The sequence below is a fragment of the Nipponia nippon genome, unplaced genomic scaffold, assembly GCF_047370975.1.
Source record: "Nipponia nippon isolate SJK-2023a ecotype South Korea unplaced genomic scaffold, ASM4737097v1 scaffold_5, whole genome shotgun sequence".
Classification (NCBI taxonomy): domain Eukaryota; kingdom Metazoa; phylum Chordata; class Aves; order Pelecaniformes; family Threskiornithidae; genus Nipponia; species Nipponia nippon.
Genome location: NW_028262369.1, coordinates 62,907,929 through 62,932,161, shown reverse-complemented (window position 1 = coordinate 62,932,161; position 24,233 = coordinate 62,907,929). Strand labels below are relative to the sequence as shown.

General features: G+C 46.2%; 1 protein-coding gene across 50 annotated transcripts in view; it reads left to right on the top strand.

Annotated features, from left to right (window-relative positions):
- The window catches only part of MAP2 (microtubule associated protein 2), a 240,331-nt gene that overhangs the window by 162,438 nt on the left and 53,660 nt on the right, over nucleotides 1-24,233 (top strand). For 48 of the 50 annotated variants that reach the window (XM_087731223.1, XM_087731227.1, XM_087731220.1 and 45 more), the window contains one exon: nucleotides 5,067-5,352. The exons of the other annotated variants lie outside the window; for them this stretch is intronic. In XM_087731223.1, coding sequence (XP_087587349.1) covers nucleotides 5,091-5,352 — 262 coding nt within the window. In that variant the 5' untranslated portion in view covers nucleotides 5,067-5,090. The remainder of the gene's footprint in view (nucleotides 1-5,066; nucleotides 5,353-24,233) is intronic. 50 annotated transcript variants of the gene reach the window in all.

The window sequence follows — 24,233 nt, the reverse complement described above, 5'->3', positions numbered from 1 at the left end:
TGTGTTATTTACCAGTATAAGTTAGATTACACCCTATTCGTGTATGTGGTTTGGTTTTTTTTACGTTAAGGAAGGATTGTTTTTTAATTTTATTTTTTCTTTTTTTAGCGTAACTCATTTTAGAGACATCTAGATTTCATTCTTCTCTACTTTTTGGTGCCCTCTTTTCTTCAAAAATTTATGAACACCTCACCTCATAAATTTCTTTTCTCTAAAAGAAATTCTCTGAATTTCTTAAATTTCATAAAAAATTGCCTTTTAGACAGTCTCATTCAGGAGTTTTGGGAACCCTGGGTACCTGAGGGCATGCCTCTGCGCCCCAGCCTGCCTCTGTGGAGCAATCCCCACTTGGAGCAGGACTTGGGAGCAGGGTAGCTGAGTCATTGCTACGATGCATCTGAGCTAAATAGCCCTTTGGGAAGCAGGATTTGGCCCTGGAGCCATACAAGTGGCACTTCCCCTCTCCTCTCCCTCCCACTAAGCTCAGGATCTGGCCATGCCCCCTGCCAGGGTTTGTTTTTCTTTTTGGAGGAGTCTGTTGTCTCCTTTTAGGAACCTTCAGTGTTATTCTCTCTCCGAACTGGAATTGTAGCTCTTCCTCCATGTATCCAGGTGGCTGTTTCTCTTAGTTAACAAATTAGCTTCCCTGAAATCAAATAGCCTCATTTCACTGTGAATGGGCTCATAAACACAGGAGTAGGTAAAAACATGGCTTGAAGCAGGAAATTTGCAAAGTCCTTCAGTATCGGTCTAATTCTGTTCTCTTAAAAAGTGTAATTAATAGAAAATTCATCTGCTTACATGCAACGGCAATGTTAATATAATGCTAAGATGATTCTGCAAGATGTACTCACGAAATATTTAGAAGCCCAGCTAGCACAACAGGATGTTTAAATCAGCATTATCTTGGGCTTTGCATATCATGCTCTCATGCTGTATTACTGTGGGTAATTTGTTCTGTTTTGAGTTCAAAGCACTCAGGCTTGGTTCAGCCCAGCCATGGCAACAGGAGCTGGTATCACATAAAAGAGCATATGGGTTAAGAAACGTTTGTACTGTGGCTGTGAAAGGAGGAGGTAACTGCAAAGTTGGACCACACGTTCCCCACGAGGTTTGTCCCTCTGTGTTAATTCCAAGTTATTTAAAAATTTTTTGTCTCTATACAGTTCCCAAATGGCTGGAAAGGATGGGGGAATTTGTTCTTACCATCATTTCTGCTACAAGTGATTAGTTTAGAAGGCAGAATGTCCAGTTCAGATCCATAATGCCATCCCTAGTGCCTGAGTTAAAAGGACATGAATTTAAGGTCTGTGAGGTGTCTCTTCGCTGCTGCTGCTGGTGGCTGCTGGGGGAGTGTGATCTCTCCGGATGGGGAATAGCCACAGTCTCAGGAGCATCCTGCATGTCAGCCTGGGCAAGGAAAGCCTTTTGGGGAGTAGGGCTGTGCATGACCCACAGATGTGTGTCCACATCACTGATGTGCTCTGTGGTGTGCAACTGCACCTGCTTGATCCCTCTAGAAGGAAGGGGCATTTCCCACTCCCACTCCCACACCCTGGTTTGCACAGTTGGCTTTGATCAGGCTTCAGGGTGGGGAACGTAATGAAGGAGGAGTGTTTCCACAATCCCGTGCCATGTAGCTGGCACAGCCTGTGCTGAGGCTCACACTCGTGCCCCCTGGCATATTGGCGTGTGTCACCAGGATGGCTTTGGAGCAAGGGGCCGTGCTGGGGCATTGGTGCAGCCAAGCCTGGTATCGCCCGCGAGCTCCGCCACCCTTCCTGCAGCCTCCTGCTCACCTGGGACTGCCATGGTCCAGCATCTGCCTCGGTCACCCTCTCACCACCATTAGCTTCAGCTGATGAACAAGAAAAACAGTGAGAACATACTAGTGAGAACGTACTAGTAAGATTGCTGCTGCATATTCTCTGATATTGAGGTTCTGCTATAATAGGCAGGGAAAAAAGGCTCATAAACATCCAAATTAATTTTTAACTCAGCAACATGACATTTTAGAGGACTGGCTGTGCCTTCTTTTCTGATATTTTTTGAAAGCCTTCATTGCAGTTTATGCAAAGAATAAGAAAATCATAGTGGAAAGAGGAACTTTTTGCTTCCCTGAAGTACTGTGCTTCCCTAGACTGTCCAAATTATTCCAGGTTTCTTCTTTTTATATACCTAATGCTATCTAAATTCTGCTATAATATTTGTCCACTCTTGGTATTTCTGTGTCAATATTTGAATTACCTGATTAATTTAACAGTATGCTAATGAAATGACAGAAAAACAACTAACCTGATGGTAAAAAGCACACCTGTGTATTCTGGATTTGAACGTGAGCTGTGGATGAATCACACTGTACAGCAGATAGTCATTACTAAATTGCTGAGTACAAAGATGCATTGTGACTCACTCGCTGTGTTTCTACTACCATTATAAACTCCGAGAGCACTTGATGAATAACAGAGAGTCAAGAATGAATTCATCCATGTTTCACTCTGTAACCATCTATTATAAATACTGAGCCAAATTCTGCCTCCAGATACACACAGCTCTCATTGAAGCCTGCCCACTGTATTTATTTTTAAAGATAAAAGCACTTCTGTTACTTTCACAGAGGACTTCTGTGACACAGTCCATTGTAAGGATGTGAATATCCTTCCTCAAGAGCTTCAAGTGAAGCAGGGAGTGTCTGCCTGGAACGGGGAAGGGCACTTCAGGGATAATAGCCTCCAAACTGCGGCAGTGGGATAATAACTGTTACGTTCGTCCCAGTGATTTTCAGAACCGTGTTCCCCACGCTCGGGTCTTGCATAACCCTCCGTCTCCCTGCTGAGGCTCTGGGCTCCTCGCCTGGGTGACCCAGGGGCTGAGCTGCTGAAGCTGTTGGGCTCCTGGGGCTCACTGTCAGGTTCAAAGCGCACTGGATTGGTGGGGAAAGCCTTGAGTTAGGCTTTGGGTTTTTATTTTTTCTTTCTTTTTTTCCTGAGCTTCCTCAGGGGACATAGATGAGAATGTCTCATTTTTTCCCAGAACAGGCTCTGTTCTGTCCTTGGACCCCAAACGTCGGTGGCTTTGGATGTGTGCTACTCTACAGAGTGGAGTACTCTACTGCACGGAGGGAGATGTTTGTCCCGTGGCCTCATGTTTTGGAAAGGCTCTGATCAGAAAATGTTCTCTAGTGTCATGCAGTAAGCAGACCTAGAGGCAGAGGGTTATCTCCTTAGTATGTAGAAGATGGTCTTTGCCCAGCATGGGCTCTTTCCTCTGTAATTACCCCATCAGCTCTTCTGGTATGATTTGAGAAGGCTGCATTAAGGCTCTTGCTGTATATGCAGAATGGCTCACTGATGAGTCTCCCATCAGGGTAAAGGAGGTGGGGAAGGCAAAGGGATGTGGAGTGTGTTTACTATTTCTGTGGTTGATTGAGGCATGTCTCATTGCCACCGAGCTTTGTGATATTTGCTCACCCCACCATTTTCATTACAGCTCAGAAGAAATGCTGGGCTTGAAGTTTCACCTGCTTCTGCAGTCTTTATGCAATTAGTTATCCCCAGGGAATGGTGCTGGGTCAGGGTGAGAGCAGACAGAGCTGTGCTTCCCAAAACACAGTGGTTTCACCAGGAGGCAAAGAGTTATTAGTCCTTTTTGGGATGGAACTACAGTTTGAATCACATATTTATTGTGAATGAAATGTAATTTTCATGATTCACCATGATTTTTTTTAATTTGAAGTAGCTCTGAAAGCCATTATTAAACAATAATATCTGATCAGAAAGGGGTTGTCAATTGTGAATGATTATCTGACAAGTAACAACAGCTTTTTCTGTTTTTTTTTTTTTTTTTTTTAGAAGTTTTCTGCAAACTGACCTGACTCTGTGGAAACTAGGGTTTTTTTCTGGGTTGGTTGGTTGGTTGGTTTTTGTTAAATGTCTGCAGAATATATGCACCATCCAGTTTTGTGCCTTCTTTTCTAGATTGCTCAGCCTCTGTGATACGTGGCTGGTTGACTACGCTCAGCTGATTTCTTTTACGTGGTTTTTTCTCCCAGGAAAAAAAAAGGTGGCAAGTGCTTTTGGAAAAGGTTTTCATTTTGAAGTAGCTAGCTCAGGTCAAGCCTTTCTCTCCTCCCCAGAGGTTACTTTATCATGGAAACGCGGATTACGATATGTTGTCTTCCTAGGCTTACATATTGAGGAGCTACTACTACATTTTTCTGTGAGGAGCAGCCAAAGCCTATGGCTGGTGCAGTGGCTTCTTTTCCTGGCTTGAACAAATGGGAGCTAATTAACAGGAGTGAAATACATGTGAAGTAGCAAATAATGATTAGTTTTGTTTATGTATAAATACCGATAGTCATGAGAGAACGCAAATGCTTGTGTGGGAAACAACTGTTCCCCACAGGCTGTTCTGGACAAAAGGGAATGAGTGTGAATGTTCACAAAACAGCATGTAAGAGGGGATCTAAACAGGGTCAAATAGCACATATGTTCGGGAACCCAGTGAACGTTCTCAAACGTCGTTTCTGTCAGGGCTAGCAGCAGATTGCATGTGCTGCAGAGGATGCATTGCCCTGCAGTTCTGTGCCCAAAAAGCACTCGCTCTTTGCAACTGAAATGAAAATTACAATAGCAGCTTCACTTCTTTTAGCAGTTGTGGCATTCCTCCTTTTATCACCCTGGGAAGATGTCGGTGCATTATGATGACCGATTCACTTCTCATTAAGTGGGTCGACATTTAACTGTAATTAATGAGTTAAAATCACATTAACGAAAGGGCAGCCCTCAAGAAACTGGTGCTAATAATTGCAAGGCATATGGGAGTCAGGGAGGACTTGACCTATAATTTTTACCACTTGTGGATTGTTTTGGTTTTAAAGCCGTTCACTCATGCCCAGGACAGACAAGCAGAGACACTTCTGCATTTAAACCCTCTCTCATCTGCCAGATGCAAGTTTCCCTGGCAGCACTGGTGGTAACGTGCCTGTGCTGCGCCTGGTCGCTGCCTGCCGGCCAGGGGCACAGTCACCCACTTGGAGCTGATCTCTCCTGCTAATGTCGTTACAGGCCAAGTGGTGAAGGCAAGGAAACATGGCGGAGGATAGGAAAGACGAAGCCAAGGCACCGCACTGGACTTCAGGTCAGCTAACAGAGGCTTCTTCACACCCACATTCACCTGAAATTAAGGAACAGGGTGGCGCAGGTGCCGGACTGGTCAGAAGCGCCAATGGATTTCCCTACCGAGAGGACGAGGAGCCAGGGCTGGGTGGCCACGAGCAGCCGGGGATGTACGCTCAGACCAAAGAGAATGGGATCAACGGAGAGCTGTCGGCAGGGGACAGAGAGACAGCAGGTAATGCACCTCGATGCCCCACCACGAAACACGGGGCTCTGCAGACCACTGGATGATATTTCTCCAAGGGGAGACATTAGCTGGAGCTAAACGTGCCCTGGGGCACGGGGGAGATGACATGAGGGAGCATGTGCCTTGGAAGGGCACTAGCTCCTCACATCAAGGGCTGCATCTTCATCTGGGTTTGCACAGCTTGCATCCTTACCCAAGATCCTGGGCAGTGCTCTGAGAAGACTTCAGGAAAGGCATGACCGTGCCTTAGCGCGTCTTGGTAGATGGGACAGGGTCACCTCTCTGGGGATGAGAGAACAGGCTGATGTACAGCAGCCACTCAGCTCCTCTGGGCTGGAAGGGAGTAGGAAACCGCCCAGCTGTTGCACACGGATAGCTCATGTTGCTCTTGTATGCATTTGTGTGTGCATGAAGGATGGGCTTTCCTCTTATTGCTCACAAGTAACAACACCTTCTTGAAACCACCAACTATTTGCAGAATAATGTGTTGCGCAATCTGACCGGGAATACCACAATTCAGCGTCAGCATTTATTCACCCATGCCCAGGCATATGTCGGTGTTTAACCCCAGCTGGCAACTAAGCACCGCACAGCCGCTCACTCGCTCTCTCTGAGTGGGATGGCAGAGAGAATCAGAAGGGTAAAAGTGAGAAAACTCACAGGTGGAGATAAAGACAGTTTAATAGGTAAAGCAAAAGCTGCACGCGCAAGCAAAGCAAAACAAGGAATTCATTCACTACTTCCCATCGGCCGGCAGGTGTTCAGCCATCTTCAGGAAAGCAGGGCTCCATCACACGTAACGGTTACTTGGGAAGACAAAGGCCATCACTCTGAACGTCCCCCCCTCCCTTCTTCTTCCCCCAGCTTTATATGCTGAGCATGACATATGGTGTGTCCCCTCCTGACTTCTTGTGCACCCCCAGCCTACTCGCTGGTGGGGTGAAGAGCAGAAAAGGCCTTGAGTCTGTGTAAGTCCTGCTCAGCAGTAACTGAAACATCCCTATATTATCAACACTGTTTGCAGCACATATCCAAAACATAGCCCCATACCTAGCTACTGTGAAGAAAATTAACCCTACCCCAGCCAAAACCAGCACGGCATATTTCGCTGGATACTCACTGGGACTTTGTCTGTTTGTAAACTATGTTAGGATTTTAGGATTCAGCTTGTTATTTGGGAAAAAAAAAAAAGTGTGACTGTGTCAAAATGAAATATGCAAAGCAAGTTTCCTGTTTTAGAAATAAATGCTAATTCTCTCTCTGCAGAGTTCTCACTTTAAACCCCAAACGCACAGTGCAAGAGGAATTTCTCTTGTACAGACACAACTGCCCTTGATGCATCCATCCATGCATGCTAAAGAGATCTTTCTAGCAATGTTTGTTGGCTGTTGACAGCATTTGGAGATGCCATCCATAATTTCTCAGCAGCTGGAAAATTTTAAGGCTCTTGGACCCTACAGTCATTTCATAAGCAGTTGTGCTGGAAATGGATCTCTCTGCTAAAAGTAAATGGGTTTAGATTTTAAGAGTCTCTTCTTGTGGATAGGCAAAGCTTGAAAACCAAAGGTAAAAGAAATCCTGTGTGAGCATTCAGGTGAACACACTGTTGATGGTTGTTTGGGGGGATGATAACAAGGTCTTGTCTCTTCGCTGTAACCCGACTTTGTGCTATGCTTAGCCAGCAAGTAAGCAGAAGCAGATGTACAGGAATCACCGAGGTAAGATGCTGCAGTTCTTAGGGGTTGGCGTGAGCCGTGGGAAGACTGAGCACGTTTGTCGTCTTTGCCACAGATTTTTCATGCTATCTTGGACAAGTCCCGCCCATACACATGCTGAAGTGGGAATAACTTTAGAGGATGAAGGGGAACTTCCCCTCCTTAGAAAGGGAGGAGCAAAGTGCTCTTCTAAGGCTTTCTCAAGCTCAGATTCTGAGCAGTTGTCAGTGTCTGAGAGAAGCCTGAATGTTTAATTGAGGAGTTTGCAGCTGATGGGTGAGAGGAGGTGAGAACCCACTGCTGCCCATCAGCAGGCATTGTAGTAGTGTATTTTCATGTTGTTTTTTGAGGCAAGGGGTTAAACAGCAGAACAAGTGAAAATGAGGCAGTATAGTCTAGAGGAGGCAGGAGGACTGGGGACATATACTTGCCAAGGGAACAAGACTGCTCTTGATCTACGTGAAGTTTGCTTCAGTCACCACTTTGTGGCCTCATTTCCTCCTCCCCTGCTTTTTTCTCACTGTCTGCTTAGATTGCAAGATCTCTGGTGTGTGGACTTACTGTCGATACACACAGTTTTTGTTTGGGAGTCTTAATATAGCTTATCTCGTGACATCTTTGTCCTTGAACACCAGAAAAGTCCCTAAAACTGCTTGCCTTCATGCATGAATTCCTAGCTCTCTGGAAGCTTATGCACTGCATGCTCGCACAGTGGCTAAGCCCGTATTTAATTAATGCAACGTAAATCATCTTAGGATACTTAAGATATATTTTTAATCCTTTTTCTCTTTTTGAAGGAGAAACCTGTTGGCAACTCACTGTGGTGACAGAAAGGGACTGCGGCATGCATTGCCATTTTACACTAGTATTTACTAGCTGGATGTGCTTAATGCATTATGAAGCAGGAAGTTTAGAGGTAGATTTTTGGTGTTTGAGGGTTTGATCGTGAAATCAGGATTACCATTCACCACCAAATTCAGTCACCTTTGCTGTGTTTGTCTGTAAATTTTAACTGCGATGGGATGTTGTACCAGGTAGGGTTTTTAAATGCCGCTCTGATACACATAATTACCAATAATGTGAATCGTTTAATCATTTGTAGTAGCTTACTGACTCCAAACAGCTGAGGAGAAAATGCACAGGAAGCCAAGGTCAACCAAGATAATTAAGCCAAAATGTGGGTTTGAGTGGATTTACAGGGATTTTATTTTCCCTGGTGCAAGTCCAGCACAATAACCTAGGAAAATATCTGGCTTCTCAGCCTTCATGTCAGAGTCTGTAAATCCCCAGCAACTGCAACAACCAGCTCATCTGCAGCGGAGCGCTAGTATAAACAGGGCGTTTCTCAGGCAGCCGCCCATTGCCCTGTCCCTGCTGATGAGAACTCAGTTATGTTTTGAGGTGTTTTGCCTAAGGAAGCTCTCCAGCACCTGACTGATCCAGGAGCTGGGATTTAGTCATGAAATGACCCTCTCCTAGGGAGAGGTATCCTGCAGCAGTGCAATAGTCCCTTCGGGGCGCAGCAAACAGCAGGGCACCCATTTGCAGGGCTTGTGCTGTAAAATCTGAGGGCTGTGTGTTAAGGGAAGGTTAGAGTCAGGCCACCAGGACAAAGGCACCTTATGCCAACAGTGATGCAGAGGCGAGGGGTGGTATTGGGGGAGGAAATAACAGTTCTTGCCAAAATGCATCCAGTCAATCACTGCAAGTGACATTTTTAGGTTTGCACAGTTAAAATTTGCCTTCCTGTATATATGTGTGTCTTTCTCTCTTGGCATCTGTCTAAGAGTTAGTGAGTCTGACCTCAATTTTGGAATCCTCTGAATCTGGCTGTTGTGCTGCCTTTGATTGATCTGTCTCGGTGTCGTGCTGGTAATGGCTGCATTATGGAGCCACATCAATGCCCTCCTTTCAAATGGACCGATGGGAACACGGAGAGTGCACAGTGCTGTGGACAGGGCAGCCTCAGGGCCTGATCCAGCATCCACTGAAGTCAAAGGCAAATATGTGTGAGAGAATAGGCCGGTTTTTTTGGTATAGCCCATAGGAATCTGTTATGGATGTGATATAAGTAAGGGTGGTAAAACAGCTATTCCTTTTTATATGTATTTGTGTGTGTGTGCGTATATATATATATATATATATATATGCATATCTCTACTTGGACTGCCCCTGGCAGACCAGCTCAGCCCTGCTCCATCCTCAGCCCCATGCCTCTGCCAGCCGCGAGTCCCACACTGCTCCCAAGGAGCTCCTGAAAACACCTTGCCTTTGGGGCAGTCTGCAGCACCCCACAGCCCAAGATCTGCTGAGTTTCATTGTGCTCTCCCTGTGTGTGCCTGTCCATGTCCTTTCTCACCTGCACACAGACACAGCATCTTTGGTGAGGATTTTGGAAGTACTAGGAGGGGAGGATGACATCTGTAGCTCTTGTCAAGCCAAACATTTTCACATCACGTGAGATGTGTGCTGCAAAGGAGGCATGGTAGCATAATCTTCAGAAACTCACTCTGAAGTGGGCTGATGTGGAGAGCTTTGGATTGGACCCCATGGTAGAGCACGGGATGTGTTTTACTTATAATGAAACACAAGAGTGTGGCAGCCTTTGCTTACTGAAAAGTTGTGGTCAACTAATTGGGAGGAAGCGCTGAGGAGCAGTACAGATGCCCTGCAGTGTTCCCTGGGAACCAACAATTTAACACAATCCATCGTATTTGACTTGCAAGGAACATCAAGCTGCAAGGGTTTGTTATTTTACACTTAAAATGCATTTATTTTTCTTTTCAGTAATATAATGACTAACCTGTCAAATTTATATAATTAGGGGTAAAAGTAGTTAGATGCATTGTGAAGCATCTTGTACAATATGTCTTTATGTACAGTGACTCAGCTGATTGAGTGCTTTCTTCATTATATGCCAAATTAGGTTTATAATTGGAGGGGGTTTGGATTACCCACACAGTTATATTTGATGAATTATTTTTTTGACAGATGAAGGAAAAGCATTTCCTGAAATCCTATTACCAGAGCCTCAGGTCAGTGGCTCTGTCCTGGTGTCAAGTCAATGTTAAGGACAGTAACGCATCCTGCCAGAGTGACAAACAGAGCCCTTCATTCATTGGCAGAGTACCCAAACCATGTGGGATGCAAAGAGACTGCCGGAAAATTGTAGCAGACCTCCTGACACAGCACAGTGGACCGATGGCAGGTTGAGCACTCCTGCCTTGTTTTCCAGAGCCCTTGAGTCATAGGAAAGGTGGGTGAGAGGGAGCCCATGACAGATAAATGAGAGAGGCTGGGATTTTTGGTGGCTGGGGGGACCCACAGACTGGTATGTGTTAGTCTATAAGTGGAACAGAAAGAGGGGGGAGCCCTAGACCTGTGAAGAGGAATGAAGAAGTGGCAGCGTTGAGCCGAGGGGTGAGTGAGGGGCTGAGGAAGGGTGGGGGAGCAGACTTAGCAGCGGGAGAGCGAGGAGAGGTGAAGGGCCAAAAGCTGGTGAGATGAAAGCTGTGAGGGAGTGAAGCAGGGGCGGGAAGTGGCAGGGAAAGACGGAAAAATTGAAGATAAGGTAAGGACAACCGAAAGAGGTTCAGTTTTATTTGTTCATCCAGAGCCAACACAGCTTTTGCATGATGGCAGATATTACCCGAGAGAGGAGGGGATTTGGATGACAGGAATAGCACAGTCTGCACGGAACAACCGAGGAGAAAAGTGGCAGGGAAAATTCATGTTACAGCCCTGATTGTAATTTATCCTCATTCAGCCATTAGTTTTAGGCTTTGTTCAGCCAGACTAAATGGGCATCTGCAACAAATGTATTCCTGTGACCAGCTACTCTTTAAATAAACTTACTTAAATAAGCTGTGGGGAATGTCAGCCTGAAAGACTGCCTGGTCATGGCCAGTAAATACTTGAGCAGAGGTGCGGAGTCCCTTTAGGTTGGCTATGCTAAAAAGCTGTGGTGAAGATAGGGATAGTGCTGGTTTCAGCCACCTGGCAGTGTCCCAAGGAAACCGTCTGTATCCCATTATCTTTCTTAGCCTTGCCTTGTAGTAGCCACTCTCCAGGTAAGAGGATCTTGTTCATGGCCCTCACCACCACTGTGCTGTTAGAAAATCACCATGATGCTTAGTTCTGCCGGCTCAGGGTGCTCAGCCCACGAGGGCCAGGACTGGAGCTGCGATGGTGAGTGCAGCATGTGCGGGGGCAGGATTGCAGCTCTGTGCAAGGGGTCACAACAGCCTCTTCGGGCTGAAACTGCACCAAGTCATCACTTGGTCCCATGGTGTGTTAATGGTTTTTTCCCCCTCTAGTGGCTTCTCATTTAATCTTCTTTTCCTTTGTGTGTCTTTCTCTCTCTCTTGCCATACAATTGATAATACTCAGATGGCACTGCCAGTAAACATACAAACAAGCCTTCTTTGTATGGAGGCCTTTTTAGGCTTTCCTTCCAACAGGACTGCTTTGTCAGAGCTTTCCTTTTCGTTTGGCTGTTTGCACTGGCCATCCTGCTGCTGCCCAAGCCCTCCTGGAGTTACCAGAGCCCCCCACAAGCTCCCTGAACGCCTGTTCCCCAAAGGTACCTCTCAGCCTTCGTGTCAGATGTGCATTTTCAGCAAGCAGCATGTCTCAAGCAACCCAGACCAAATGCACAGAAGGATGCAAAATCAATGACATTCAAAGATTAATGTGATTGCTGTGTTTGTCCCGTTTCACTTGTTTATTTTACAAAGCTGGAAGAATGTATCTTACCATGTCATTGATGGCACCCATGGGAAAGAAGCTGTTAATTAGGCATTTTGATCTCCCTCCTTTTGCCCAGGAAATGTGACAGTAATTACTGTGCACCATCATCTTTGCCAATTTAGATACAGGCAAACATACCAGACTTCTGAAACTTTTCTGTTCTGTGTTAAGAGTAATACAAGTGTCATTTTCTAGGACACATTATTGGAATATTTTAGACATGTTCAAATTATGTTGCTGAAGAGAGCATAGATGGAGGCAGCAGAACCTCTTTGGGGCACTCATAGAAAATAGGGTTTTTTACCATTCTCTGTTAAGCTTGCTGTAGAGGTTCTCTCGGCTGTTCCTCTGCAGAGGACCAGGAATGAGGCCAGAGAAACTCCGTCTTTTCCCAAGCTTCTCCCACCCCCAGCTATCTTATTCCTGACTCTGAATATTCACTAACTGCTGCAGAGACCAGTCTCTGCAGGTTTTTCTGTGGCTGGCACTATCAGTCACTAAATCCAGTAAGACATCACATTTTGCACAACCCTAACCTCTCTGAGGGCCTGACTCTGCCCTCCCACCGCCTCTTGGGACTTCAGGAATCAGTCAGTGATTGAAATGTATTGGTCGGAGCTGGAGGGTCTGGCACAGTTTTGGGCAGTGCAAGCATGCAAAAATTATTGCCCAAAAGGGAGTAGGGTGAGATAACCCAGTGTGCAGGTGCTGTTGACTCCCATGGCTGGGAGTCAGACACCTGGAGAAGTTCAGACATCAGTCTCTTTTATCCGTAAAGCTCTTCTGAAAATGCCAGCGTGTGGTTCAGATTCACTTTTGAAAACGGTATCTCAAACCAGGTGCAGTACCACCATTAGAGTGAACTGCGGCATTGTGCCATGTCAGCATTGAATCTGGCCAAGAGAAAGCATCAACTAGACATTTCCTTTGGGCTCCCTGTTGGTGTTTTTGTTCACTTGGGTGTTTTCTTCTTACTGTATGAGCATTGTAAGAGGGAATTGCATAAGCAGCTGTGCTTCCTTAAGGAGTAAGAGCAAAACGCCTGTGAGTGTGTTGGCCTGGCAACCAGCACTCACTTGATGCCATCAGTGTTCCCAGAAAATGCAATCGATAACAACCTCGGAGATGCAATATGGAGCAATGAGGCCGGGATATGGAGGAAATATCTTTCATAATGTGTTGTTTCAACTACACTGGTAATTCAGGCTATATGCCATGAGCGCTGTTTGTCGAAGGTGCCTTTTGAAAATATCTGCAGCCGTTCTACAGGGGCTGCTGTAGCCAGGATAGCTATTGCTGCTGCAGGATTAATATCCCGTCAATTACAGAACACATCCTGGGAGTTAAGTTTTTGCTTTTGTCTCCCCTTTTTGTGAACAAAAATTTGCCCTTTGTCTTTTTGCCTCTGCCCTTCCTCCCCGCCATCCATGTTTGACTGCCTGCTCTGATGCGGGCTGTAAATCCTGACTTTGCTGTTTCCATGGGCCGGATCTCGACCCTCCAGCACTGGCGTTAGCTGAGTGACTGGTAGGGCAGTTGTGTCCAGATGCCACGTGCTAAATCATGGCCCGTTATGTTGGAGCCCTTTTCAGCATATTGTAGGAGTCAGCTTGTGCATTTGTGAATTATGTAAAGTAGACAAGGCTTGTAAAAGCCAGGAGAAAAGGCAGGCAGGTGTGAAGAGAGCTGCCCCAGGTTATGGAGGAGGGCTGCGGCAGAGCCATGGGCAGGCAGCACGGCCCTGTGCAGGGCTGCGCGCTGCCTCTCTGTGGGCTCCTGCCCTCTGGGCTTGGCTCAGCTCTGCCCCTTGCAGAAAGGTGAAGGTGGAGTGCTTCGATGGCTCTTGCCTGTCGTGTCTGAAGGGAAGCCATCATGGTCTCCACCCCCAGGATGGCAGCATGAAGGACATGCAGGAGCACTGGGCAATATTTGGCAGTGGGCAGTGGTCTTTGAGATTGCAGCTGGAAGGTGGTATCGCTGGGGACTGTGCCAGCATATAATTTTCCATTCCAGTTTTGATCTGAGGGCAGGAGGATTTGGAGGGAGGTTCATTACCAAACAACAGAGCCTTGTTGTGCAGACACACAGCTGCTCTTGTTTCGGGCAGATTTGAAATGGCATCTTCTTCTCCAAAGTCACCTTGAAAGAGAAGCAGCAGGTTCTTAGCTGACAGCCCGGGACGTGCTGGTGGGCATTGCCTGCCTCATTTCCTGGCCCCTCACCCCGTGTGCAGGCCATTATCAGCTCTCAGGGTCTCACACACTATGGAGCAGAAGAGCCCAGAGCCACGGTCATTAACCCGCTCACCCCCACGCTTTGCAAATCCCTTCCTTCCCTTTCCCCCTTACGGACGCTCATGTGTGCAGCTTGGTGCACTTTCCAGCCCTGGCTAACTACAGGTTAGCCCAGCACAAGGCACAGCTCCCCGCTGTCCCCAGGTGCTTCTGATGGAGGCAGGTCCTCCTGGTGCACAGGCTGGACGTCTGCTCTTCCACATGCAGCTGGGCGCGGGTTTAACCTTGGGCAGAGAGGAGGTAAGGTACCATCAGATCACTTACAAAAATGAGAGTCGCACAGTCTGCTGCTCCTGCAAGGAGTGCCAGGCGTTGCTGATTTCTTTTTTCCGTGTTGCCATGCCAACACGTCCCTGCGCAGAGTGAGATCTCTTTTTAAGCTCCACCGAGAGAAAGTATGTAGCCTGGGAGCTTATTTAGCATTCAGGAGTGCACAGCCTCTCTGTAATGGCTCTGAGCCACAGCCAGGCTGTCTGACAAAGGAAAGGAGGATTTAATTTTTTTTCCTTTTCCTCTAGCGTTTGCTTCTCAAGGTTAAGGGAGACAGGGTAGATGGGGAGAGAGACTGGGAGCGCTTTGCGATGGGGACCTCACTGCTGTCCTCACAGAGGCATGACTTTCATGGAAATGAAAAGGAAATACTACTTTGGGGCATATTTATGGTGCAAAATACATGTGTGTGAGAGAGAAATGCGCAAATTTCTTGGTTCGACTAACCCTGATGAGCTACCCTGTATTAAAATTGGAAAGCAAAGGCAATCTGGGTCTTAATTTGAGTGAGAAACTCAAAAGATTAGAAGGAAGCCAGGGACAAATCCCCTGTGTTTGTCTTCCCTGCTGTTTTAGTCTGTGAGGTTACAATATAGAGAAATAAATCATCTCTCTTCACGCTATATTTATATCCTGAGTAAGGACAGCAAAACCTAATGTGTACTGGTGTTCTGGTTTGGGTTTTTCCATTTTGTGGAGTTGCTACTGGTAGATTAGCTGCTCTCTTTAAATTAAATCCTTATAATGATCGTTAATACAGGTTTGCTTGCCTTTGCCAGCTGAAGGGATGGAAGTCAGCATAAAGTGGCTGGCATTAGCTGGCAGATGAGCACTGATGATTCAGTGCCTGTCCGTACCAGCTGTGAGAAGTTGATGTGGAAATTCAAAGGCAAGACTCAAAGTGAGAGGGCTACATGCTGGTTTTGAGTCTGTCATTTGTTCTTTGGGAGATGCTGAGCAAAACGTTTATGTTTTCCTGTGCTATTTCACAGACCGACTGCAGAGCAGAGTCAGTGGTGCTTGGAAAACCCATTCTGAGGTAATGGTTTAGAAATGCAGTCTTGGTTGTTTTTTGGGGTTTTATTATTACTGAGGCATTCCTCATGACATGCAAAAAGTACAGGAAACTCAAGGCACCCCAGCTGTGTACATTAGCTCATGTGAGTTAGCCCTTCTCCTGCGTGTGGAAAATACCTGATCAAAACTTTAATTTTAGTTGCATGCAGTATATGGAAAATAACTGTGAGATATCATTATCTTCAAGGCAGGAAAACCTGTTAGCTGCTTCCCAGAGAGTCATTTTCACTCAGGACTGAGTAGATTGAATACTTCATGGAAATCAGTGTCACTTGGAGGCACTATATACTTCGGGAGGGGAAAATAAACCCCAGGTATTTTGCTTTTTTGTTCCTGTTTCTTTCCTTGAGACTAATTCATAGTGATATATGGTCAGTTTGGTACAGCTTCCAGCAACCTATATAGCCTATGGCAGTTATGATAAAACTAATTTACAGTCTGGTCTTCCATCCATGCAGCCCGTGCATCTGGCGAGACAGATACGTTAATAAAGAAGAGCAGAAGTATCAGCTGCCAGTGCTGCACAGATGTGGCAGTCTTGGTGACGTACCCAAACTGTTTTCATCCATAGCCTTGCACCACATATGAGAGAAGGAAAAGGCTTCAGCTGTGACTATTGTTTTTTACCCCAAATTCAGACTATGTGCCAAATCCAGGGTAACGCAGCCTGCACAGGTTGTTGGGGAACTAATCCTTAGCTGTTCCTGTCCTTGAGTTGCTTTCCCTTTCCTTTCACTGTCATCCTTTCTCTCTATTTAAGAATATATAGTCCTTCTAAACAATTGCTCTGTCAGCTCTTCTTTTTTTCTCACTTATATTGCCTCTGGCTTTTTTTTTTTTCCTTTCTTGTTCTCGCTATGTACTCCCAGCTTTGTCCCAGCCAACCACTGTAGCTCCTCTGTGACCTTGAATTTCCACAGCCACTTCTCATTTTCTGTACACTTGAGAGCCTTTGGATGCAGACCTCTCCCGGTGGCTGCAGTGACCCAACCCTGGTCTCAGCTCTCCCCACAACACCCAGATGGCCCCCATCACTGTGGCTGCAGAAGCTTGCAGGTGTTTAAATGCCCAGAGAAGACAGGTCTGTCAGAAAAAGTACAAGAGGTAGTTCAGAAGGTGCACGGATGGCTTTTATGTGCCTCTCTCACACCTTCGGCGAGAGTAGGTGCACATTTCTCTTTCCTAATCACTTTGCACATTTAGAGGTGTCGGCCAGTAGTCTCCGAGGGTGGGCAGGCAGTGGATGGGAGCAGGGGGTGTCAGTGGTGAGGGGTGAGTCCCAGTCAGAGGTGGTGACCCGGCAGAGACAAGACTCCCTTCCACTGGGCCAGTGCCAGAACAGAGAGGGAGAGACGGCGGAACTGCTGAGCGGGGCTGAGAACTGCTCTGAAAACCCACCCACATCACGACCTCTGCAGGACGTGGTTAATTTGTGTGTGACACGGGACCTGTTGTGCTCCGCCTGTCTGTGAGAACACTCTCATGCTCATTTTTAAGTACGCAACACCGTTCCTCACAGTCGGCAGGAGAAAGACATCTGGCTTGGTAGAGGCACGGGGCGAGGCTGGGAAGCAGAGCTGGGAAGAGAATAGCCGTGCAGCTGTTGCTGCATTGCAGAGCTAGCTGGTTAAGCAGGGTTGGGCTGGCAGCGTGTGAGCCCTAGGGTGAACAGGGCACGGTATTGCTGCATTTTATATGTCACAGTATCCCCTGAGAGGATGAACCAAAATTTTGTTGCATCAACAGAACGATTTTCAGTCCTTCTGACCAGGCACAACAAGAAATCCCACACAACGTGTGCACAGGTTAATGTTAATTTTAAAGTTAAATTCAGCAGAGTTTGTGTAGCATACTTTGAATTCTTTTGTAAAAAGATCACAGGAAACACTGTAAAAAGTGTTTAAAATCAGCCCAAAAGGAGCTAAAAATGAACTTCAAGGGACATGTCACCTCCTGCTGTAGGTGGCTGAAGCTCCATTGACTTCTATGGGCTGTTTTCCCATTTATATTAGAAGAGAATTAGTTCTTAGAAGTCTATTTATTTAAAATCTTAACATGTACTGAAGTTCAGAACAAATATTGATTTAAAAGTGAGTTACCTGTTACGTGTATTTACTCACACTCAAAGGATTAAGCATCCGGTTCTGTTTTGAAGCCAAAGCGGTTTCTTCTGCATGAGTCCTAAGGAGTCCATGTTTTAAAGAAAGGTAACACGACTGCTTCATCATGCAAGTGATGTTTTTAGCTGATACAAAGTCCTAGGAAAGGCAGTGGGACCTCACTGCATTGCCCTGGGTGAGGGCCTGGTGTTGTCTGCTTCGATATTGCATGTTAGCTGTAAATTGTGTTGCCAATCCATCACGCCAAACAGAGCTGATTAGTTTTTCCCACCTCTGACTTGGCTGGGAAATGCTGACAGTAGTAAATATTTTGTTCCAGGCAGTAGACTTAAGAAGATACGACTCAGGGGGGTGCACAGGGAGCAACTATTTGCAGTAATGAGGGCTCATTTTTAAAGCATTGCTTTATTGTACTGACATTTGTACGACTCCTTTTTAACAGACTTTCATATTTCAGGGGTGGGCGTGTGGTGTGGGGACTGATCCCTTGGTGTTTTGTTTTACAGCTGCTAGACAGCGTGGCAGAGGCCTCTGCCTAGTGAACGTGCACCGAGGTGTGCTGGGGAGCTGGAGGAGAGGGCTCACTGGAGCTTTCTGAATTGCTCCTGACTCCTAGTACAAGTCACTTTGGATTTTGCTGCTTGTGTGCCTTGAGATTTGGACTATGTGTCCAACTCTCTCGCTGAAGAAGGTGATCAGGAAAATGCAGTCAGGGCAGTGGAGGTGAAGCACAGGCAGAACGTGTGGAAGCAGTCCGAGGACAGGCAGCCTGCGCCCTGGGCCACTGCTTCCCCGAACGCTGCAGAGCAGCCAGGGGTGCATGGGAAAGCCACCCTCCAGTCTCCTGTTTGTACCAGAGCACAACCAGTCCGACACAGCTCAGCTGCAGCCAGTACACCAGTTTTGTACCAGATTTACTCTTCTATAAAGCAGATATGTTAAGGGGCTGGATAATGATGATTCAGATTTACAATCTTGAGTTTAAGGAGAAGGTAGGAGGGGCTGTTGAATACCTGAAGTACCCCAAAACATGGATGCATAAGCCGTTTGCTGTCGGGCTCACCAGGGTGTGAAGCTGCTGTGTCTGGTATCCAGCTGTAGCTCCCCTGTAGATGCAGGGAGCATCATCCTTCGCACATAGTCACTGCAATATATCTTTCCCCCAAGACAGTCTGAATGTTCATACCTTTGGGGGTCAATGCATTAAACAATCAAAGCTCACTCTTTCACGAAACACGAGCCTTTTCTGACCTGTTCAGTTGGTTAGCTGGTAAATCCTGGTGATTAAATTAATCTGTCACTATCGTCATTGGTGCTGCAGTAGCTTAAAGTCAACAAGTTTATTAGGGAAATGATACTTGTCAGTTGTGTTGTGATTTCATCTAATTTAAAAGCTGATATTCCCATTATTTGCCATCATATCTCCTGCCAATTACTGTTGATATTGCCAACATCCAGATCAAGGACCTACTTACAGCAAAATATTTACACTCACGAAAGCCTTTTGAGAGCAAATATTTGAATTCTGTAAAGCTATGTTACTGTTTTTTTTCTTCAATCGCAAGCACTAATCTGTTGGCATTATTCGAGTTTTATATAACTTAGTCATACTGCTTTGATTGCTGCTGTGCATTTCTCTTTTAATCTGAGTGCGAAGGGCAGTACTTAGAGTTGTCACGATCCTTTGGTTTTTCCATCAGAAATGTCACTGGGTGAAGACCAGGTCTTTTTTCCCCAGCGTTTCAGCAGTCTTTACTGAAACAAGAGTTGTCCACCAGCTTCCAGGAGAGCTGAGCGTGAATTCAGGACCTGTCATTAGGGGACTGGCTAATGCCTCTAAACAAATCAAATAGCTATTTGGTTTGTAGTCCTGCTGCACTTGGAATTGTGGTACCTGGGGCAGGGAAAAAAATCCATAGGTCCTGTTTGTTTTCCAAATTGTCAAAGATAGCAAATAGCCACTTCATTTCTTTCCTTTCTGCAGGAATATATTTGGGGTATTTTGCCTCACGAAGCAGCGCAGGTTGGTCTGTGCTTTTGTTGTTGACTCGTTTCCACTGTGCCAACAATTAGCGCTGGTTACCTTGGAAACTGCTCTGCACCCCACTGGGGATTTTGACAGGCACATTTTGACTGAAATTGCTTTGTTTTCCCAATTCTGCAAGCACACATGTAGCTAATGCTTTTGCTGTGCTCTGCCTGTGTTCCTTCCCTAAAATGTAGCAAAATTAATGAAACATATTATTTTATCCTTTCCATCTGTTTGCATCTTTCTTTATCCCTGTTTTAGCCTCAGTGCTCCAGGAGCGTTAATTACCCTTTGCTTTAACCAAGCTCACTGTTAATTTTCTTGGTAGGTGTCTAAGGGGTGACACTGTGAATGCGTATGAAGTTTTGACACAATTTTTGGTCTCCTCCTCTCCATCCCTCCTTCCTGTCATCCCTTTCCTTCAGTTTTCTCCTGGAGCATTTGTTGTGCCGTGTGGTTCCAGCACGTTAAACTTTGTTTATGCCTTAAACAAGCTCTGCTTTACAGAGACCAGATGGCATCTTCCATGGCTACGGCAAACTCAAGATCCGCTGCTACCGTAGTGGTATCAGATAGAGCTGTTGCTAGAAAGAGTGGGGGCTGATGTTGCTCTAGTCTGTGAGGAGTGTCCCAGTGAAATTGTGGGGACGTTAAATGCTTTTTTGTTTTAGGAGGAGCTGTCCCCGTTGCTGTGAAATGGGAGCTCAGGTGGGAAGAAGTGAAAGTGGGCTGAGCAAACTGGCTGAATGGCAGTAATAAAACACAGGTGACTACAGTCAGGGAAGGAGAAGAGCTGGGGAGACAAACTCTGGTCTGACTGGGGCAGCTCTGGCCTGAGAAATCACTGACACTGTTACGTGAGCTGACGAGCTGGCTGTTCCCTGGGGAGAGCTGTACCAGCTCCGGTTCCTCTGCTGGCAGGATTCCTGCGGCAGCACTGGGGCACCTACCTGCAAGGCAGGAAGGTGCCATGAGCCCTGCCCATAGATGTTTCTCCTGTCAAAAACAATCCTCAGATTAATAATAATGCATCGCATAGAGGGGTAGGAGGGAGAGAGAAGAAGATAAAAGGTACTGCTGGATGAGGGCTGTCAGAGGCAAATATCTGAGCCTGAGCAGTTTCACCTAGGAAGTGGCGTTCATAGCAAACTCAGCTCCTCAACGGATTGAGCCTGAGGTTATGGTAGATTGGAAGAGAAAAAGTGCCCGAGTCTGAAGGAAAACCATTTAAAAGGGCACAAAGGGAGCAGATACCACACATCACTGCAGAGATGTGTCACAGATCTAATTTTTGCTCTTGCCATTATAGTTGCCAATTATTTCTAACAGTTTTCTGGAAATATTTGGTGAAAGCTCGGGCACCTTTTTTAAAGACTCCTGCCACCATCCGTACATCTGTCTCTGGGGCTGGTAAACCTGTCTGCTAAAAAACTTAATGGACTGGAAAGGTTTCCTGGGAAATTAAAATGATGTAGGTAATGGATTCAGGTGCCAGTGGAGACATCTGCAGTCGATTGACAACCACAGCAGCATCAATAAGAAATGAAGGAGGGCTTTGAAATGACATCTTGGCCTTGTACAGGATCTGATCTCCGATCTTTGGCTCTGCTGTAGCCATACTTTGGCATGTAACCTCGCTTAACAGCCCCTGGTTGAGTCAGTGAAGGGGGGCTCTCTCAGGTGTCTGGAGGAGTGTCTGGATGACACTTACTGCAGTTTAAACATCAATGCCAGTGCAAGCTGGGGGTGAGGACTGGGCAGCTGTTGTGCCATAGGGTGTGCTTATGAGGAGGGCAGCAGCTCTTGGAGGCACCAGGCCTTCTAAACCCAGCAAAGAGGAAAGGTTGCAGCTCCCTATACCATCAGCAGCTGGTCCAGTGTCCCCTGTGCATCCCAGTACTCTGAAAGGGTTTGTGTCCCTGAGTTATCTGTGGGGCAGGGAGATTCCAGATGTCCTGATTTGGTATGCTGGGGGCTGGGGCTTGTAGAAGAATTGGGCTGACTTCCAAAACCAGGAGCAGAGAGTGCTTACTCGATTTTTAACTTTGGTTTAAATTAGCATAGTGCCCAAGACAGGTGCCTGCCCTCTCAGCAGGGCAGAGTCCTCTGTTCCTGCCAGAGAGCAGCCGTGGCACTCGTAGCAACTGGGAAGACATGACCTGACAGCCCCATCAGAACTTGGTCTGAAGTGACAGCTTCTAAGGGAGCAGCAGAATCACCATCCCTGTCTGTTAGCTCCTGGCCTCTTGCTTCAGCCTGCTCGTTGTCAGGGGGCTTTTGAAAGCTCACACTGAGGATCTTTCACAATGTCTTCTCTCTGTTACGGACATCACATTCAAGGACCACCTGTACTTTTGGGTACCACATTCCCTGAAATCAAACTGGGAGACAGTCTGTGTCCTGTATCATGAGCAGCTGACATCTTGGTAAAAAGGAGCAGCATTTTATTCTCTGCAAAATGCAAAGGAAAGCGATGTTACTGTTCTTCGTTGTGCTGGAGTCTTATGTGAAGCCAAGGTCCTTGTTGCCTTTAAGAAACATATATTTGGTGTTACTTGTCAATTGTTAGTGCCATTTTTGTGGCACAAAGTAGAGTCAGAGAATGTCTACCTGCTTAAAGAGAGGGAAAAGAAATCTCTACAAGCAAAACTATCTCTAATGAATCCAGAGCTTTTAGGCTGTGAAGAATTTGCCTGGCATCCAGGCTGGCTAACTCTTCTTTTTCTTTTTTTGTTCGTTACCATTAGGCTTCCTTGAACTTTAAGTGAACCATAAGGAAACTATGAAGAGTCTCAATAGCTGCCCTGTGAGGATTTGACTTACCCATTGGATCTGCTATTTATAGTGTCCATTAGTACTAAAATGTCTGTCCTTTTGCAGCAGTCATGTATAGCAAAAGCATTGCTCTTCTGGCGAACTGCCTGTGCCTCCTGTGTCACCCAAAATATCCATCAACAGAGTGTTCAGAAGTGAGCCTTTCTTGATTAAAAAAAACCAGCCAAACAAAACCAAAAAATACCCCAACAAACCCCAGAGGCCATTTGTATTTTTATTTACTTATTTTGCTTAGCCTGAAATTGAAATTTCCATTTTTCAGGAGGCAACCTTTCACCCCCAGCTATATCTCCCTGTGGTACCTAATCTTTGTCGCAAGCAAATTAAATCAGGAAGAGAGCTGACAGGGTGGGAACTGTCTTCCAGCCTTAGGGAGCCCATTTGCACCCCAGAACCAGGCTGGATGTGAACAAGTATAAATTCTGTAACAAAGGAGACCATTTTTAATAGGGATTCGTCTTACCTTGCTGGGAGGCAGCTTGCAGTAGCTTGGGTGATGGAGAGCAGGTGACCGAGTGGGTTTCCTTTGGATATGCTCTAGGGTACTAAATCTGGTATACGTTTGCATGTTCTATATCTGAAAAATTAATTGGAGCCTTTTCTTAAAATTTTCATGTGAAAATAAGCTTAAAAAATTAATTCTCCTAACAGTCTTCCTAATTGAGTCTTGATTTGTTCATCTGAGCTAACAGTACAGACTTGATGACGTTACTTTTGTCAGTAGTATTGTGATTAGTAGATTCCTGGCAATTTTGAAAGAAGGATCATGTATCACATCCTCCAGGCGTAAAGCGGTGGTGGCAATCGGCATGGGATCTTCTGGAGCTGTGGTACTCTGTGAAGCTCTGTGCCATTCTCCGTGCTCACCAAAGCTGTTGGGTGATTCTCTTCCCTGTTCTGAAAGAGAAGAATCTGAACAGGGATATACCAAGTATCAAAGGACGCTTTATGGACGAGCAGTTTGTTTCCTCCCTGTGTGTCCCACCCGTGCAAGGTGCTGCAGCACGCCAGCTGCATGGCATGGCATGGGAGAGGGCACCACGTCTCTGCAGGAAGAGGACAGGCCAAGCCGCAGGTTCATTCTCCCAGTTTTCTCCAATGTTGCTTGTGCTTTGCAGTCTGCGTGTGCCTTACAACACAGGGAATTGTCAGGACCTGTAATGGTTCCAAGGAACCGTTTGTGTCCAGTCCACTGCTCTGCAGCAGCAGCACCATGTGACAGTCTGGGAGGTGTCTGCTCCATGTTTCTCACCAGAGGAAGGAGTTAAGAGGTGCTGAGAAGCACCCCCAGCATCCAGCAGGCGTGGAAGCAGGAGACATTCAAAAAGCCCCAGAATGAGGTGCAGGCCCCTGAAAGGCAGCTGGGAAGGTTGATGTGCTTTAAATCAATATCCCTGTTTTTTGGTCCGTAGGACTAGCCACATGCATGACTTGATTTATGGGGTTATGGTGCTCGATTCGATCTGCTTAACAACAAAGTGGAGTTTCATCTCATACTAGGGGCACGTTGTGGAATAGAGGGACAGAGAACTAGAGCTGCCACGCGCAGTCTCCTGCTAATACAGGCATCTATATCATATGTAGTCCCTTTCATAAATGTATCGAGCTCCATCTCAAAACCATTTGAGTTGTTTCCTGCTATGTGGAAGGCTGCCAGAACTTCACACCCCTAACAGTAGGAAAGCAGCATCTTCAGATTGCTAGTCTGAATTTGTCCTTGGCAAGTTTATACTCATGTATTCTTGGGCTAACGTTTTTTTAAATCAGCTTATTTTTTTTT